General features: G+C 36.4%; 4 protein-coding genes across 4 annotated transcripts; 1 reads left to right on the top strand and 3 right to left on the bottom strand.

Annotated features, from left to right (window-relative positions):
* Positions 1-3,235: 3,235 nt before the first annotated feature.
* On the bottom strand, positions 3,236-4,606 carry LOC147535961 (F-box protein At4g19940-like). The gene has a single exon (XM_086640066.1). The coding sequence runs from the start codon at positions 4,604-4,606 to the stop codon at positions 3,236-3,238; it is 1,371 nt and encodes a 456-aa protein (XP_086496192.1).
* Positions 4,607-6,897: 2,291 nt separating this feature from the next.
* Positions 6,898-10,046, top strand: LOC147535960 (uncharacterized protein At2g39795, mitochondrial-like). Its single transcript, XM_086642348.1, has 5 exons — positions 6,898-7,041; positions 7,276-7,551; positions 8,607-8,941; positions 9,024-9,349; positions 9,676-10,046. Exons 3-5 carry the CDS (start codon positions 8,696-8,698, stop codon positions 9,833-9,835), a joined length of 732 nt encoding a protein of 243 aa, XP_086498474.1. The 5' UTR covers positions 6,898-7,041; positions 7,276-7,551; positions 8,607-8,695; the 3' UTR covers positions 9,836-10,046.
* Positions 9,768-11,069, bottom strand: LOC147535959 (plant/protein). The gene is made up of 2 exons (XM_086642349.1): positions 10,742-11,069; positions 9,768-10,196 (listed from the first exon to the last, which is right to left on the bottom strand). The coding sequence occupies exons 1-2, from the start codon at positions 11,006-11,008 to the stop codon at positions 9,933-9,935; spliced, it is 531 nt and encodes a 176-aa protein (XP_086498475.1). The 5' UTR covers positions 11,009-11,069; the 3' UTR covers positions 9,768-9,932.
* Positions 11,070-11,581: 512 nt separating this feature from the next.
* BMY3 (beta-amylase 3) lies at positions 11,582-14,637 on the bottom strand. The gene is made up of 3 exons (XM_086642347.1): positions 14,212-14,637; positions 13,216-13,695; positions 11,582-12,608 (listed from the first exon to the last, which is right to left on the bottom strand). The coding sequence occupies exons 1-3, from the start codon at positions 14,461-14,463 to the stop codon at positions 11,715-11,717; spliced, it is 1,626 nt and encodes a 541-aa protein (XP_086498473.1). The 5' UTR covers positions 14,464-14,637; the 3' UTR covers positions 11,582-11,714.
* Between the last annotated feature and the right edge of the window lie 2,466 nt (positions 14,638-17,103).

The following is a 17,103-nucleotide window of genomic DNA, read 5'->3' as shown; positions in this document are numbered from 1 at the left end:
GTAACTCTAATCTCTTGATAATATTTCGATCACGGGATCAGCCGCGGAAAGTTGAACCGGTAGATTATTTCATATTGACCGGTAAGATTGAAAGTTCCGTACGAGGAGGAAGAACGACAACAACTAATTCCATTATTGATAGTACTATAAAGACCAAACTATCATTCAAACCTGATGAAATAACAAATTGCATTAATGGTTTGTTTTGTTTTATTGATTCATGGTCGTTAGAGCATGACCCTTGTTTATATAACATGAATACAGGAGAAGAAACAACATTGTTCATATCACCATTATTAAAACAAGAGATCAAAATAAGTGGTGGTGCAGTCTTCTGCTCAGCCTCCCAATTAGGGTTTGATCCTGTTACTAATGAATACAAATTTGTGTGGATCTGGTGGGCTGCACATGATTCTGGTACTTATCTTATACAACATTTTTGTGAGGTCTTAACGGTATTCGCAGACGGCCGGAGAGTCAACAGTAATGCATGGAGAAGGGTCAATATCAGTGACGATGATGTTGCTACAATTTCTGGTCGTTCTGTTTACGTGAATCGTACTATATATTGGAGCTCTATTAGCCTTAAACATTGTTTTTGGACGCATTTTAAAAAGGTATACATGGTTGCATTTGATGTTCACACTGAGTCACTGAGAAGTTTAGATATATTTCGATCCCTGATTTTATACTTGATAAGCTGCCTAGAGAAGACTACGACGATGAAAATTGTGTTTACCCGGAGATTAATTTATTGGAATTAGATGGACGTGTAGCTATTCAAATTAAACTTGATTGTTATACTATCAAGCTCTGGATATTTAATGATGACAAGAAGGGAATCACAACAATAGATAGTGGCGAAAAAATTTGGTCAGAAGTCACTATTAAATTACCTTTCTGTTGGGAAAATACTCGGCGTGTTTATCTTCATGTGATATTTGATCAAATAATCTTAAGAACTTGGGAACTTACAAATTTATATAGTTCCGATAAAAATAATAATACGAAGAATACACATAATGTCTCAATTTATTCTTTCGATCGGAGGAAGAATTCATTGACCAAGTTCGATATTAGAGGAATTCCCTCTTGGATTCCTCCTGTGTATGTTCATTTTCGTGATTTGTTCACAACATTCTTAAAAAGTGTTTAGTATGTTATGAATTTGACCAATATTGAAAGAATATTGCTTACTTTTTTAAGTTTATTTCAATTTATGAATGAGGATTTTAAGCTTAACAAGGAAATTCTTGCAAGATTTTATAAGGATAATAATTTTAGTTTGAAATTCTTGCGAAGAGGTTTCTCTACCGTTTTTATTCAATCAATCATTTTTCAATCATGTCAATTATTTTACAGCTGTGTAGTACTTTTATGCTATTGTTTTCTCGAAACTCGGTTGAAATGTTATACATTGTTGTTTGTCATTCAGGTTATAAATGTTGGAAATAATTAAGAAGATCAGTAGAATAACATAAAAGATAAAACTTGTTCGTTGTGTCACGGTATGGAGGTCGTTGTCTTGAAAGTGATTGGGGAACAACCTCAGTGCAAATTGTTTTCTTCGGTCATTTCCCAAGGATTTACCACAACTTACTGTCTTCGACTGAACTGAAAAAAAAACAATAATGGAAATTGCAGAACATTATCTACAGACAATAGAGTTGCTTGCTTGTATTAGTGATAAAGATCTTTTCGTCAAATTCTATAAGTAAAAGTTCTCTTTCAGAACATTAGTACTTGTTTCGATCAATTGGTGGAGATACCGTTATACAAAGTGTTTTTTTGATGTAGACTCATTTATTGTAACATATTTTCTAATCATTCGATTGCCTGTTTGATTTGTGCACCTACCGCATTATTTTTTGTTCGTCTAAAGAAAGCTATATTACCTAAGAATTTGGTATCTAGTGTTCAAGGTTCTTTTATTCTTATGGTACCTATTTACTTGAGACAGTTCAAAGTGTTAGATTGCTTCGGTTATCTTCGGTTATACTTAATGAATAGCTGGAAGATTAAGGTAGTATTTTTTTTCAAGTAGGTCTGAAATCTGCTTCAAGGGTTGGAGTTGTGTTATGTCAGATTGGGAGGCCGAGCAGAAGACTACACCACCACTTCTTTTGATCTCTTGTTTTAATAATGGTGATATGAACAATGTTGTTTCTTCTCCTGTATTCATGTTATATAAACAAGGGTCATGCTCTAACGACCATGAATCAATAAAACAAAACAAACCATTAATGCAGTTTGTTATTTTATCAGGATGGAATGATAATGTGGTCGTTATGGTACTATCAATAATGGAAATTTGTTATGCGTCAGTTTTTAAATTTATGACGATATCTAGATTCTCTATACGCTAATAAACAAATATATAGCAACCTCTTCATGCTTAAGGTATGTCAATATTTTTATTGATGTTACATAAGGACAGAATTGCATGGGATGTAGAAATGCTCGCGAGCTGAGCAGTGAAGACCTAGGCGATTTCGGACTCCCCTGCAACCCATTCATCATGATCATTCTTAATAGACAAAATTCTATTAGTTTTGTTGCAAGAGATAGCCGTGCTATGGAGGTACTTGGTATTTTTATCTCCCACGGTTATGAAGGAGTTTCTTAATTTTTTCCATCCAAATACTCTCTTGCTTGCGATATAATTCCTCAAGCTGGTTGACTAAGGAGACATAAATGGTCTTATCCATTGGGGTCTGGAGCAGAGTGAAAATATTTTTTATCGGGCTTTTAATATCTCCAAACACATGATTGAAAAATAATTGATTGAATAAAAACGGTAGAGAAACCTCTTGATTGATTAAAAATGGTGGAGATGTTCTTAGAACCCTTAGAAGTTTCCTAAACCTAAATAACTTCTAAAAAAAAATAATAATTGAATATAAAACCCATAAAACTTTTTAAGAATATTAAACTAATATATATATATATATATATATATATATATATATATATATATATATTATTTATCTAGTATCCTAGAATATTAAACTACTAAAATTAATATTCTTGTTTTAACTTGCAAGAATTTAATTGTGAAGGCTAAAGTCCTCATTTTGTCTTTATGTAACTGATTGTTACAGAATGGATAAGTTAAATTACTAATTAAAAAAATGACAAATCAAATTAAACATTATCTCCTACCCGTGGAGTAAATTCAAGCAAACTCAAAAAAAATAAGCAATATTCTTTCAATACTGTTCAAATTCATAACATACTAAACACTTTTTAAAAATGTTGTGAACAAATCAGCACAATGAATATAACTAGGAGGAATCCAAGAGGGAATTCCTCTAATATCGAACTTGGTCAATGAATTCTTCCTCCAATCGAAAGAATAAATTGAGACATTATGCTTATTCTTCGTGTTATTATGTTTACCGGAACTATATAAACTTGTAAGTTCACAAGTTCTTATGATTATTTGATCAAATACCACATGAAGATAAACATACCGAAATTTTGCCCAACAGAAAGGTAAGTTAATAGTCACTTCAGACCAATTTTTTTGGTCACTAGCTATTGTTGTGATTCCCTTCTTGTCATCATTAAATATCCAGAGCTTGATAGTATAACAATCTAATTTAATTTGAATAGCTACATGCCCATCTAATTCTAATAAATTAATCTCGGGGTAAGAACAACTTTCATCGTCCCGGTGTTTTCTAGGCAGCTTATCAAGTATGAAATCAGGGATTGAAATATATCTAAACTTCTCGCTGTGAACATCAAATGCAACCATGTATACTTCAGCAAAAGACGTCCAAAAACAATGTTCAAGGCTAATAGAGCTCCAATAAATAGTACGATTCACGTAAACAGAACGACCACAGATTGTAGCAACATCATCGTCAACTAGATTGACCCTTCTCCATGCATTATTATTATTATTATTGTTGACGCTCTGGCCGCCTGCGAAGACCGTTAAGACCTCACAAAAATGTATAGGATAAGTACCAGAATCATCTGCAGCCCACCAGATCCACACAAATTTGTATTCATTAGTAACAGGATCAAACCCTAATTGGGAGGCTGAGCAGAAGACTACACCACCACTTCTTTTGATCTCTTGCTTTAATAATGGTGATATGAACAATGTTGTTTCTTCTCCTGTATTCATGTTATATAAACAAGGGTCACGCTTTAACCATTTATCAATAAAACAAAACAAACCATTAATGCAGTTTGTTATTTTATCAGGATGGAATGATAATTTGGTCGTTATGGTACTATCAATAATGGAATTAGCTACTGCCACTTCTTCTTCATCTTCTGTTCTTGTTGTCGTTTTTCTTCCTCGTCTGAAACTTTCGATCTTACCGGTCAGTATGACATAATCTGTCGGATATACGTCCTGCGACTTACCCGGTGAAGGAAACATTATCAAGAGATTAGGGTTACGTTGTGGAATAACGGAATTCCATTGTTTACAGACGGATTTGAAACGAGCAAGTGACTTTACTGGTAATCTGGTTAATATCTCATGTACTAATATATCTTCATCAAGAATAATACAACAGCCATCACTACTGCTCGTCTTTGTCTTTGTCTTCTTTAATTTGACAGAATCATCAAGTACTATCTCCATCTTCTTGCTAGGAGGAGTAGGTAAGACAAGACCAAGAGCAACCAAAGGATACCAGCTAGCTAGGGTTTGTGTTGACGACTATCTTGATATATATGTATACCCGGTTAGGGCCTTTTTATAAAGCTAGGGAAACAAAAAATTGATGGTTTTATTTTGAATTATTTCCTTTTGGCCCCGTAGTTTGTGACCAGCTTCCTTTTCAGCCCCCTATTTTTCATAAATTCAAATTTGGCCTCCTATTTTTAACATTGTTATTTAACTTTGATAATTAAAATTTTTGTTTCCACAACTAACCTTACTATAAATATGATTTGAAATTAGAATCAATTCAAAAACATTAAGCCACCTCATCTCCTCCACATTTCACTTCCACCTCACGTCCTCACCCCTCTCTCTCTACCTCACACTTTCTTCTCCGGCGGAAGGTTTACTTTGTACTATTTGGACAGAATTCTTGTGACCAAAATACCCCTTCTTACCCAAGCTAACTTCAGCCACGGCTCGACCCACATCATCTTCTATCTTCCTCCTTCCACGGTCGTCGAATTCACCTCTTGTCCCTAGTTTTGTGTGCCTCAAAATTTTACTTACTCATTTTAGGTTCAGTTTAATGTTGTTCGATATTTTGCTGATCAGTTTGGTTTTTATTAATTGTTATATATAAGTATTGTGTTTTACGAACGTAATATTTATGTAATATTGGGATTATGGTCATCACAGAAGAAAAAAATATAAAGGGGATAGAATAGAAAAAACAGAAGAACTGAGAGGAACAATGGCGTGCATGGGGGAAGGATGGATGAGGAGAAAGAAAAGAAGATTGATAGAAGGTGAAGAAATGAGAAGGTAGTGGTGTGGTCGGTGGTGGCGGTGAAATAATGGGGGAACTGAATAGACCCAAAGTATTCCTCTCTCAACAATTTTGAGTGCTAGTACATGTTTGAGAGCATCTTCTTCATGACACTCAATCTCCAAAAAAATATACGATCTTGATGAGTTCAGTTCATAAAGGAAAAAAAAGAAAAACAAGTGCAAAGAAATTTAAGCATATTAGTTACAGAAACTAAATGGGAGAGAGAGGGAGAGACGTAGTCGAAGATGAGTCAAACACGTGGAAGTGGACAAACAGTAGAGATGAGTCGAAGATGAGTCAAACACGTCGAAGATGAGTCAAACACGTAGTCGAAGATGAGTCAAACACGTGGAGAAAAACGGGGTCCGGTGTGAAGGTTTATTCGAGGCCCTTCGATAATATAAGACGGAAATAATTTCTTATACGGATGCTTCAAAGTATCATAGTTAACAAAAAAAATAACTTTGGTTACTAATTCTATTTTTGATATATTTTAGAGGAACGTGAATGAATATAATAATTGACTAGGTTTGATGCTTCAAAGTATTTAGGACAATTCAAAAAAATATATTTAGGACAAAATAACTTGCCAACAATTTTTTTTTCAAGAGAAAAAACATTTATTTTAATTCTATATATATTTTCAAGAATCATTTCTGAAAAAAAAAAAGATCAAAACAATACTTATTAAATTTCCTTCAAATCATTAGCTTAGAATCATACATTTGTAATTAATATTTATAAAATAAAATAAAAATGAAAGGAGTGAGATTTGATCCCTTGACCGCTTATTGGTGAATTAAGGATGTTACCAAATGAGCTACAACTAAATTATAACAATGGTTTAGTCATTCAAATAGTTATATCAAGACAAGTTATTTGAGGGGCGCCAATTTTTCGACTTTTTTTTGTCGTGTGAGGGGGGTCCGTGTCGTCGCACCTATGGCACCTTCCACGCCCCTGGGGACAAAGATTATCGCAAGTTAAAACAAGAAAATTTGGGTAGGCTTAGTTTCAACTTTATCCTTTTAATTTGTCTAGTTATTCACACACTATGTACAGTTAGATCTGATAAATCAAACTTCGCAATAAAAAAAATCAGTGACCAGACTTATCTTTTGAATAAGCCACTGAATAGTTTAATATATATAAATGTTTCTAGTGATCTCGTCAATGACGCAAATAAATTGCAGTCATACGGAAAAAGAAGGACATTCAACGCAGTTGCCTTCATGTAGTTGCAGACGCGAGAAAGGCAAATTGCTTTAACAAATTGTTTAACAGTGTCTACATTATCCAAATTATTATTCTCTTTTATTGGTATAACTACACTCATTTCTGTCTCATTTCATATCAAAGCATATACCCATAGTAGTTGGAATTTAGTGAAAGTTGTACTTGTGGATCCTACTCTCACCTTTGAGGAGGGAGGACGTTAACTTATGGAGACCTATGGGGATTATTATGATGAAAAATGTTAAGAAACAAGAAAAACCAGTTATATTCTGAGTAGAAATCTTGTGTGAATTGTCATGACTCAAAATTTCCATATTCCAACCCATTGAAACGCGAATCACAACAGGTCACTTTTTTTTTGTTGAAACATTGTATTAAATTAACACTTCAAAACGTTATTACAATGCATATTAACTAAAAGATAAGGAACATTATTCCATGTCTTAGTTCTATTCTTCTTCCGCGCTCATTTCGTTAACTTATCCGCTGGAGAATTCAATTCTCTTTTTGTATGCTTGAATTTGACACTGACAAATTTGTTTGTAATTTCTCGGATTCTTCGGATATGTATCACAACAAGCCACTTACTGCTTCTACTAGAGTGCGCATTTATTTTTCTTGTTTCATAACATTATTGTGATTCTGATTCACTGACCCGTGAATCTCAGTTACATGAGAAGACTACCCACTGCATTTTAAGTTGGTCGAGGTATAATTTTTCCAAGCCTTCTATTGATACTCTTCCTGACAGAATCCAACGGTTCACAAAAACCCCAACTCAAAACCCCTCTCTTTCGTAGTTCCCTCTCATCTCTCTCTTCCTTCTCATCACCATAGTCATTGAATCGGAAATCAGGTACACCCGAATCTCTCTCTATCTTTCTCTCACTAGTTCTATAAGTTGATTAGGTTTTCTATTGCTTCTATTCTTTATGGTGGTGTTCTATAAGTTAATTAGGGTTTCTAGAAATTATTTATCTTGTTTGGGGATTTTCCAAATTGCTGATTTAGATACCCATTGTTGGTTAATTCTTCGTTTTTATTTCCTGAGTATCCAAATTTGAAACGATTTAAGGGCTAAGTTCATTTGTTTTTAGGGCATTTAAGAACAAGATTTTGTTTTTCTAATTCCCCAATCAATTTTTGGTTGTTCATAATATGGGTGTTTGTTAAGAATATTGATTCATTTGGTAGGATGATTGATCATGAAGTTCTTCCATTAACACTACAACCAAGTTTATCCACTTCTTCTTCATGTAGTAATGTTCAAGTTTCTGTCTTATGTTCAAGTTAATGATTACAAACCTGGGTTTATGTTCAACTTATTGAGTGAAAAACAATATCATGATCTTACCGGCCGAAAAATATTTACGTTCACGATCTTACCGGCCGAGCTCCGTCTATGCCTTCAGCTACTGCGCTTCTCATGCTAGGCTGTCCCGCCCCATGTGTTTGCTCGACCACCCCAAACTAGTGCCCGAACGTCCCGTATGTTTGGTCAGCCATCCCATGCCTCGGCTCGGCCGTCCCTTGCCTCGGTCCGGCCATACTGGCAGACAACCCAGGCAGCCTTCATTGCCTGGCTTGTGACCCACCCGGTCCTAGCAAGGGCAGAGGACCCTGCCTGACCTGATAAAGAGTTCAAGTTGTTCCCTGCCACCCGAAAAGGGCAGGTCTGTTATGCCCGAACCTTCTCAAAAAATATTTACGGGAAGAAGCATCTATACAAAATCCCAACTCTAGACCGTTACATTACAATGTCATATATTACTTGTTTATATTCGATATTCATGGATGTAAAAGATTGTTTCTTGATGTTTTAGAACCATTTATTTCAACATATTTTACGAGCAAGATTTTGTATTATCCGTGTGAGCTCAATCATCTTTTTATGGTCCATCCGCATTGCAGAAACTTTCATCAAACTGTAATCAGCGCCTCCACACTGATCATATTTGTACATTACCTATAATTGTGTTCTTTTCCCCTTGAGAATTTTGATGGAGAGGTTTATCCGGGCTTCCCGAAGGACGTGTATGGCTTGTTTATCTTTTCCATCGGATGTCCTGGTAGCTTCACGACTGCAGCAACCACGATACACCCGTATACAGAAACCCTTTATCAACTCTATCTTCCAAACCCGAAGTTACATTTCAGAGATGCGTAAATCAGCCTTTGAAGGAAACATTTTAAGACTTCTCCGGAACGAGATTCAATATGAGTCTGAATATGCTCCTCCAAGCCAGGTAAAAGTATCTTTTTGTTTGTAATTTACGATTTTAAATTCCCGTTTCTTGATATTGAAGTCTTTTATTTCTTTCGTTTAAGCCTGTTACAAAATTCAATGCTTTCACGGTGGAAGACCGGCCTGGAGAGCAGTGGATTAGGTTAAGAAGAAAGTACGGCGAAGAGGATATTAAAGTTGAGGTAACGATGTTTGATGGCTCTGTACCTGCATCAAAGTCTGGTGATCCCGACAAGGCAGATGATGTGCAATTACACATAAGTTTGATAGTTGATATCTCAAAGGGAGAAAACTGCGATGTTTTGGAATTTGTATGCTCGGCTTGGCCAGATTCCTTTGAAATTCAGAAGGTGTTCATGCTTAAGCGTACTGGAACATCTGCAGCTCCGTACACTGGACCAGATTTCAAGTAAGAATTTAAGTTTGTTGTTAGTGGTGTTTGTTTTTTGTCGAATTTAGCTATGAATTTAAGTTATATTTTGTATTCGACGATCTGATTGTGGATCTGGCTCAAGCTGAATTGGGGCCATTTTAGTCAGACACGGAATAAGTTTGTAGTAAGAGACTTTAGCCCGAAATGACCTAAAATGACTATCGTGCCTTTCTTTAAAACGAGACCGGTTCAGGCGAGTCAGATTCACGCAGAAAAACACTGTCGAAGTCTATTTCTTTCGTTATATTGTTACCGAGCTAGTTGTGATTCTCATTTTCTTGTTCTTTTTTTTTTTCTGGCAGGGACTTGGATGAAGAGCTTCAAACTTCATTACAGGAATTTTTGGAGGAACGGGGGATAACCGATGAAGTTGCAGAGTTCTTGCATGAATATATGATGAACAAAGATAAAACAGAGTTTATTCAATGGATGGGAAAAGTCAAGACATTCATTGAGAAATAGAATTTCTACTTTAGATCCAAAACAAAGAAAACGGAAAAGCTTGCTTTGATCATTCTTTTTTAGCTTCTTATTTTGCTGTTTCAATTTCGGGTTTATATTATTCTTGTTCTATCTTTTGAGAGATAAGGTGAACTGCTGCATTTGCTGATGTAAATGCTCCATGAAAGCTCTCCTGGTAAGAAATAGATTCCAAGTCTTTTGCCATCTTCAACAATATCTTGCCCAAGTCTGTCTCTTTCTTTACTATTAAAGATTCATAGTATGATTTTGCTGCAACATCGCTGATTTCGATGTTCGTATCCTCGACACAGTATTCATCGTCGAGCCATTTGTGTAGTGTTGCTTTAAGCCACTCTGACTCCTGCCATTACACAAGTTATATATGAGCTCCTAGGGGATATTATGAGTCAGCACTCTATTTACTGATGGGAAGACGAGGCCTTTGACTTTGAGCTGAGTCATAGGCACCCATGGGCCTTCAGAGTTCGAGCTGAAGGCATTCATGGGCCTTTGAGTCTGAGCAATGGCACCAATGGGCCTTCGAGTCCGAGTTGAAGGCACGGGCCTTTGACTTGGGTCTATGGGATGTCGGAAAGGTGGGTCTTTTGGACCAAGCCCGGATTCGGTCCAAACTAACAAATTAATGAGTGGTGTTTTTCTTATTGTCTGAATAACTCGTCTGATTCAAATGAACTCAAATTTAGCTCAAATGGGGCCATTCAGACACATCAAACAAGAACAAGGATTTCATAATTTCAGTTTGTGTGAATTCAGATATCGAGTTAGATATGAGATCTGATTCAAGTCAATTCAAATTTCGAGTTAGAAATTAAATCTGACTCTCAAATCAAATGAACCTAAATCTAGCCTATATTCCTAGAATGTGGATTAAAATGTTGATGTTACCTGAAGGGCATTTGAAGGGATTAACCAGTGCTTTGGAACCCTAAGATCTTGGACTAGGTCTTGTTCTTCCTGTTCTTCATTTCCATTGCTTATGCTCTGATTTGTAGAGAGGGAAAGAGTTGTAAAGAACGGGAAACGTAGTGAATGTTTGAATGCCCTAGTTGAAGAACCAAGAGAAGTAAAGAGGGTAGGTGTTCTTCTTCTAGTTAGGGCACCAATCTTTGAGCAAGAGAGAGGTTTTACTGTAGGAAACAACAAGGATGCCATTAATTTGGGTTTGTACTTGAAGAAGATAACACAGTCAGTTACAACCACTACTTGTATGGGTAACTAGAACCAGTCCAATACAGAACTGGTTCACATAAAACCGGTTCAATTTTGTCTTTCTTCAAGTCAGGTCTGAATTCTGACTCGAGATTTGATTAGACACATCCGAAGGTTTGTTTTTGTCAGACTCGTGATATCTGAATTGATTGGAGTTGATTATGGGTCTATTTAGCTTGGGATGAGTCAAACAAGTCAGATTCAAACAATGCAAAAGAACAATTAGTGTATTCCAAATTATTTCGAATTATCTTGGTTGTCTCGGAACATCCAGCCGTGTGGTTATCCCATAGGTCAGATGGGTTAAAAGTCCTTCCAAAATGGGGAAATATTTACCTAGTGAAATATTAAATCTGGCTCAAAGTTTGAAATTAACTGAAGTCAAAGTTTTTGTTTGACTCGCGATGTCTGATTCGTCTGAATGACTTATTCAAGTTGATTTTGGGTCAACTTGATTCAAACGATTCTTATTCAGATGAGTCAGATTCAGTCAACTACAAAAACAAACACCACTAATAAGACAACTTGTCTTTTTTTACTTTCATTTTGGTAGATGATGATGTCATTAACTTACATTTTATTAATCTGAACCTCTTCTTGTACAATTTCATAATGTAATTCTATACATAATTCAAGTTCTTCGAACTAATTAAGCTACTTGAATCATCTCTAGTTTCTTTCTGCTTTCTGAAACTTCATCTAACATGAGAGTTCCTTCATTACTAGGCATGTCATCTGAATGCAATTCAGATTCAGATCGATCGAGGTTCCTAACAAACTTGGTAAAACCAGGAAAATGCTCTGGAGAGAAAAAATAAGCTCCCATTCGATGGTACGTGAATGTTTCTACTCCCAAATTCTTTTTTATTTGATCAAATCCACTACCACCTAGAGTACCCGATACCGATGAATTCTCTCCTGAAACCTTTACTCCGTACTTGATACATGATTTCTTGATCTGTGAAAGTAGTAACTCTGGACTTGATAATGATTCTTGTGATCGTTCATCGGATACTAAGCCCATACCGGAGAGAAGAATGTTGCAGGAGTTTCTTTCTAACACTTCGGCAATGGAATCATAACCGTCCCTTTTATCGGTATTATAGAACCCTGCTGTTAACTCAGACGGGTGAGAGCGAGTTTTGTACCATGAGTGAGTAAGTGGGATTTTAGCAAGCAAATTGACATGAGAGCCACCGAAGGTGGCAGTCGAGAGAGAAAGGATGTGGTTGCAGTGTTTTACGAGGTTGTTCGAGTACCACGAAAGAAAGAAATCTCCATATTGAGTTTCCCATGATCCACCATTTTCTTTGAAGAAATTGTTTGAGTTTAGGGATTGTTCATAAGTAGGAGTATCATGAGGACCAGAAAGACCCCAATTTTCATTACCCATTGCCATTGAATGTTCTTTGAGATTGTTCATCATGTGTTTATCATAACACTGAAATTCTCCTACTCCCATGGTTTTGTTATTTTGAGAAGTTTGATTTCGATGAGATGGGTATCTTAGCTCACCATCTGGTCCAAGTCCGATTCTTATATCCTGAAATAATAATCTCCATTAAAATTGAAATCAAGGTCTAAATAAGTCTTCGAACAGGATGCTATAAGGCCACGTCGCTTGGGAGCACGTCTAGAGCCTGAACTTTAGGTCGTGCGCAAACTTAGTAAGTGCCACGACCTTTTGGGTGGTTTTGTTGGGTCTTGCTTAGGAACAAAACTCCGTACACATTGGGTTTGGGCTGGAGTGTCGAAAGAAGGGACAATAGTATTAACTGCAAAGGCTTGGGATGTTACAGAATGATCTGAACGTAATGCGTCCTTGTAAGTAGGCTCGTGGAGCCTTCATCATGAACAACACCCCACTAATCGTCGGACTTGGGACGCAGTGTCAATGAGATAATAATATCGTCAACAACTAAGGCTTGGGACGTAACGAAAGGCTCTAAACAGATTGAGGCCTTTTGGGTGGGCTCATGGAGCCTCCTTCCGGGACAACATTCCGTACCAGTTGGGCTTGGGTCTCTATGTCAAAAGAAGTACAATATTGATAACCGCTAAGACTTGGAACGTTACGGAAGACTCTGAACATAGAGTGACCCCAAAGACTTGAAGAACTAAGGAACTCAGGATTAAGTAAGATTACTTACAGTAATGGTGGTACCAATGAGGGAAGAGAATGAGGATTTGAAGCTTTCCATGAAACTCTGATAAACTTGAATTCCAGTCTTCTCATTCAACACAGGAAGTTCGTCGATCGCCAATGACAAACACTCTTTATAACGTCTTCCCGATCGATCCGTAAAATATATATCAGGTTGATCTTCACCAATCTTAGTTACCCATTGAGGAAGTTCAATCCGAACTTCTTTATTTCCATGAAAACAAAGAGAGATTTGGATCTTAAAACCCATGTCTCTAATCATCTCTGCAAGAGCAAGGTAGGTTGACCATTCATAATCACCCATTGTTTCTCTCTCTACAATTCCCCACCAAATTGGAAACTCAACTCCTTCAACTCCAAGAAGCTTCAATGCTTTTAATCCAGCAACAATGGCTTTTATATGGTTTAATGAGTTGCAGGATGAAACACAATCTAATGGTAACCCGACGAATAATCGAACCCTTTCCTGTAAATTAATTCAAGCATTTGTGTTAAAATCTTAACTCAAATTCAGTTGTTTTTTTTGTACTTCAAATTGAATAACATTACAAGGTGGTGTTTTGTTTTGTTTTCCTCCAGTCAGATCTGACTCGTCTGAATAGTCTGACTTAGACTAATTTTAGAATGTTTTTTTCCTTCATTTGTGTGAAACTCATCTAAGGACTGAGTCGAGCTGATTTTCTGTCTATTTGAGTCAGACATATAACAAGTATGACTAAAGATTCTTGAGAAATCCTATTAATCCCGCCATTTGGTCCCTCCCCCAACCCTAGCCCTCCATCTGATGTGGCGACATTTCACTGGAGTATATACTCTCACCATTTGCTCTAGTGTCAAGTTATATGTCGTCATATCAGACCGAGGGCTAGGGAAGGACCAAATGGAGGGATGAATAGAATTTTTGAAGATGAGAAATCTAAGCGAAAACAAGTCAGACACAGATGATTCAGATACGAAACAAAACAAACAACTCAGAACTTACTGATTGATTTAGTGGGGATATCTCTCCTTCATTTAAAGCTTGTAAAGAAGAGTTTTCAAATTGAATTGCTTTAACTATAAGTTGACTTCTTCTTCTTCCAACTGAAATTTTCTTATAAGTCTGACCAAAACAAATCTTGTTTTTCTTAAACAAGGTATGATTTTTACAAAAACCCACTTCTTGGATTACTACTATATTGTTTCTAATTATTTTTGATTGATGAGAACAACTTCTAACAATTGAAATCTCCATTTATAAAATCCCCAAATTTCGATGAGAGATAGAGAGAAGAACTAAGAATTCAAAGAAGAAGATGAAATAGTTGTTTTGATTTGTGGCTAGTTACAGAGTCATGATCATAAGCATTTATAGACAGAGAGAGAGAGAGAAGGAAAAAGTGCAAAAAGGGTTGCCACAAGATGGTGTTTGTGGTGGTTAAGATTTTAACCTTAAAATGTCTTCTTCTTTTTTCAAGTTTTTTTTTTTTTTTTGAGAAATCTACTACGATCTACATTAGCCGTTACAAGTCATTGATACATCATGAAGATGTGATGAACACGATAACCGCATAATTTAAACCATAATGAAAGAGGCCTAAAGCCCGACAATATCAAAGAAGCCTACGACTTAACAAATTTATTACAATATTTACTTTATATTGTCTAAATTACATGAGACAAATCTTGATGACAAACTGTTTCTAACGAGACTCAATCCCACGATGTCATGGGAGGGGTGTCCAGCCGTTGTACAAAAGAGTGATGGACTTATTTGAAGTTGTTCTTGGAGTGGACCATTGGATGGGTTTGGATTTTGTATGTGAATCTCAAGGACAACAATAGCTCTCCTTTTATATATGGACCAACTTGTTGGTAGTGAAATTTTTTAGACATTGTAAGGTATAATACCACTCTAAAGCCATAAGGTAGAGAGTGTCAGTCGAAAGCCAGACACTAGATAGTATGTATGTCGAAGCCAAACCAGAAGGTAGATAGTATTCGTTCATAGCCCAAAAGATAGATAGTACTAGTCTGAAACCCCAAAGGTAAATAATATCTATCAATCCAAATGGAGGTAGTATATTAGTATTTGTTCCAAGTGCCAAACTAGTTAGTATCTATCCGGCGCAGTAGAATTAGTGGGAATTATTGGAAAGAAAAATATTAGGGAACAAAAAACCCACGCAGACTGTAGGCAGTTGTCGTGATTCATGCTTTCGATCATTTCAATCCACTAAACAATGAATCAGAATAAGCCACATAAGATTTTTGCCCCGTCTGTCTAGTTTTTCTTATTCTTTGGCATTATCCATTGGAAAATGGTGTCCATTGCAGAACAAGTGAAGGAGAGTAATTTTGACACATGGCTTAAAGGTATTGGCTAGTAGACTCCTTAAAATTGCTTTTTTGGTGAGTCATTACTAATCCAACTTTTCACAAGGTCCTTTCACTATTGATTACTAGCCATAGAAATAATCAAGTATGCCCTTTTTGAATATTCCCTTTCTTTGGTTTTCAGGACTCAAAGTTTGCTTAATTCACAGCCATTTAACCTTAAAGACAAATAAATGAATGGATATCATCTTCCTTCTTACCTATCAAACTGTCATTTTCAAGACTTATAATTTCATGACAAACACATGATTCTATATGTGTCTAGAAGACGTTTATCCGCTCGAAACCCCAAGGAGTAGATAAAGCACAAAGTGGGGAATGGGACCTAACTGGCTCGGACATCTATCGGACGGACTGGGGTGGGAGTTAGGGTTTTAAGAGTGTCCGGCTACAAAGAGAATATAAACGTCTAATAAGTTTATGGAGGTTGATTTAGTCGAGGCTCCGAGCCCTGTCCAACTAATGTATTTCGACTAGTCTTCCCATTGCTTTATACTCTAAAAGCCGTCAGGGTAGAACTAAAAGTTTTGTAACGGTATCTTATCGTTATCTTTATTAAAAATCATGTTTTTTTGCTATCGGCTGGGTGGGAAAATATTTGGCCTGTCTAAGATCCAGTCTGCAGCCTCTGCATTGAATAGGGCCTAGCTCGCCTAGCCCGCACCTATAGACATACAGATAGCAGGCTCGGGCTTGAATCTTAGTTTAACTTATCTTCCATTCAAGTTCATGGAGTGGAAAGAAATCCAAGCCCAACAATGGCAATCACGCTCTAGCAAAAACGGGTCACAGACCATGGATTAGGCCTTCGGGTCCAAGCTCATTTACCTACTTGTTTCCCCTCTCTGAAACAATAGATCTTGTAGTACTAGATATGGAAATTGGGCCTGCAGGCTCAACCTTATTCTCAAGTTCCAAATGAGCATGATTTCATTGAAGACATTTGACATACTAAAGTTCCAAATCTTACCATGGCCCGAGTTAACGATTGCCCAATCTAAGGAGGATCAGTCGAATAAGTCTGAGTTTGATTTAAAACGGAGCTGAAGAGCATCTCCAATGCAACACTCAAACTCTAAATCTTAGAGTGCCGCATAAGATTTTTTAGAGTTTTTCTTTAAAATCTATCTCCAATGCAAAACTCAACATGAATCTCTAAAGTGATGTGTCAAGATTTATTTTAGAGATCCTTAAGAGGACACTCTAAATTTAGAGTGTCCTCTTGAGTTTCTCTAAGTGCCACATAAGCAAATCAATTAGTTTTTAAACCAAAATAAAGGTTTTTAGAGTTTCACTTGAGTGTTGCATTGGAGATGGTTTTGAAATAGAGTGTCTCTAAATGGCCAAATAGGAAAGAGACCATTTAGAGATCCATTTTTCGCACTTGACACGTAGGATTTTTAAAGTTTTTCTTGAGACTTGCATTGGAGATGCTCTAAGCCCGAGCTAGTTAAAGCTGTGATATACTTTTACGTGTTCTCACTGTATGCTTTCAATG

The sequence above is a fragment of the Eschscholzia californica genome, unplaced genomic scaffold (assembly GCF_041429995.1).
Source record: "Eschscholzia californica isolate CP2 unplaced genomic scaffold, dmEscCali1.0.p SCAF_5, whole genome shotgun sequence".
Lineage (NCBI taxonomy): Eukaryota > Viridiplantae > Streptophyta > Magnoliopsida > Ranunculales > Papaveraceae > Eschscholzia > Eschscholzia californica.
Note: the sequence above shows the minus strand (reverse complement) of the source record. Positions and strands in the feature narration are given on the sequence as shown.

Bases quoted from the DNA above. Each gene is read 5' to 3' on its own strand.
- BMY3 (XM_086642347.1), bottom strand. From the start codon at position 14,463: ATGGAGATTTCAATTGTTAGAAGTTGTTCTCATCAATCAAAAATAATT. The intron at 13,696-14,211 runs GTAAGTTCTGAG...ATTAATTTACAG, and splicing joins TATCCCCACTAAATCAATCA to GAAAGGGTTCGATTATTCGT. The intron at 12,609-13,215 runs GTAAGTAATCTT...TTATTATTTCAG, and splicing joins TCATTGGTACCACCATTACT to GATATAAGAATCGGACTTGG.
- LOC147535960 (XM_086642348.1), top strand. From the start codon at position 8,696: ATGGAGAGGTTTATCCGGGCTTCCCGAAGGACGTGTATGGCTTGTTTA. The intron at 8,942-9,023 runs GTAAAAGTATCT...CTTTCGTTTAAG, and splicing joins AATATGCTCCTCCAAGCCAG to CCTGTTACAAAATTCAATGC. The intron at 9,350-9,675 runs GTAAGAATTTAA...TTTTTCTGGCAG, and splicing joins TACACTGGACCAGATTTCAA to GGACTTGGATGAAGAGCTTC.
- LOC147535959 (XM_086642349.1), bottom strand. From the start codon at position 11,008: ATGGCATCCTTGTTGTTTCCTACAGTAAAACCTCTCTCTTGCTCAAAG. The intron at 10,197-10,741 runs GTAACATCAACA...GTGTAATGGCAG, and splicing joins TCCCTTCAAATGCCCTTCAG to GAGTCAGAGTGGCTTAAAGC.
- LOC147535961 (XM_086640066.1), bottom strand. From the start codon at position 4,606: ATGGAGATAGTACTTGATGATTCTGTCAAATTAAAGAAGACAAAGACA.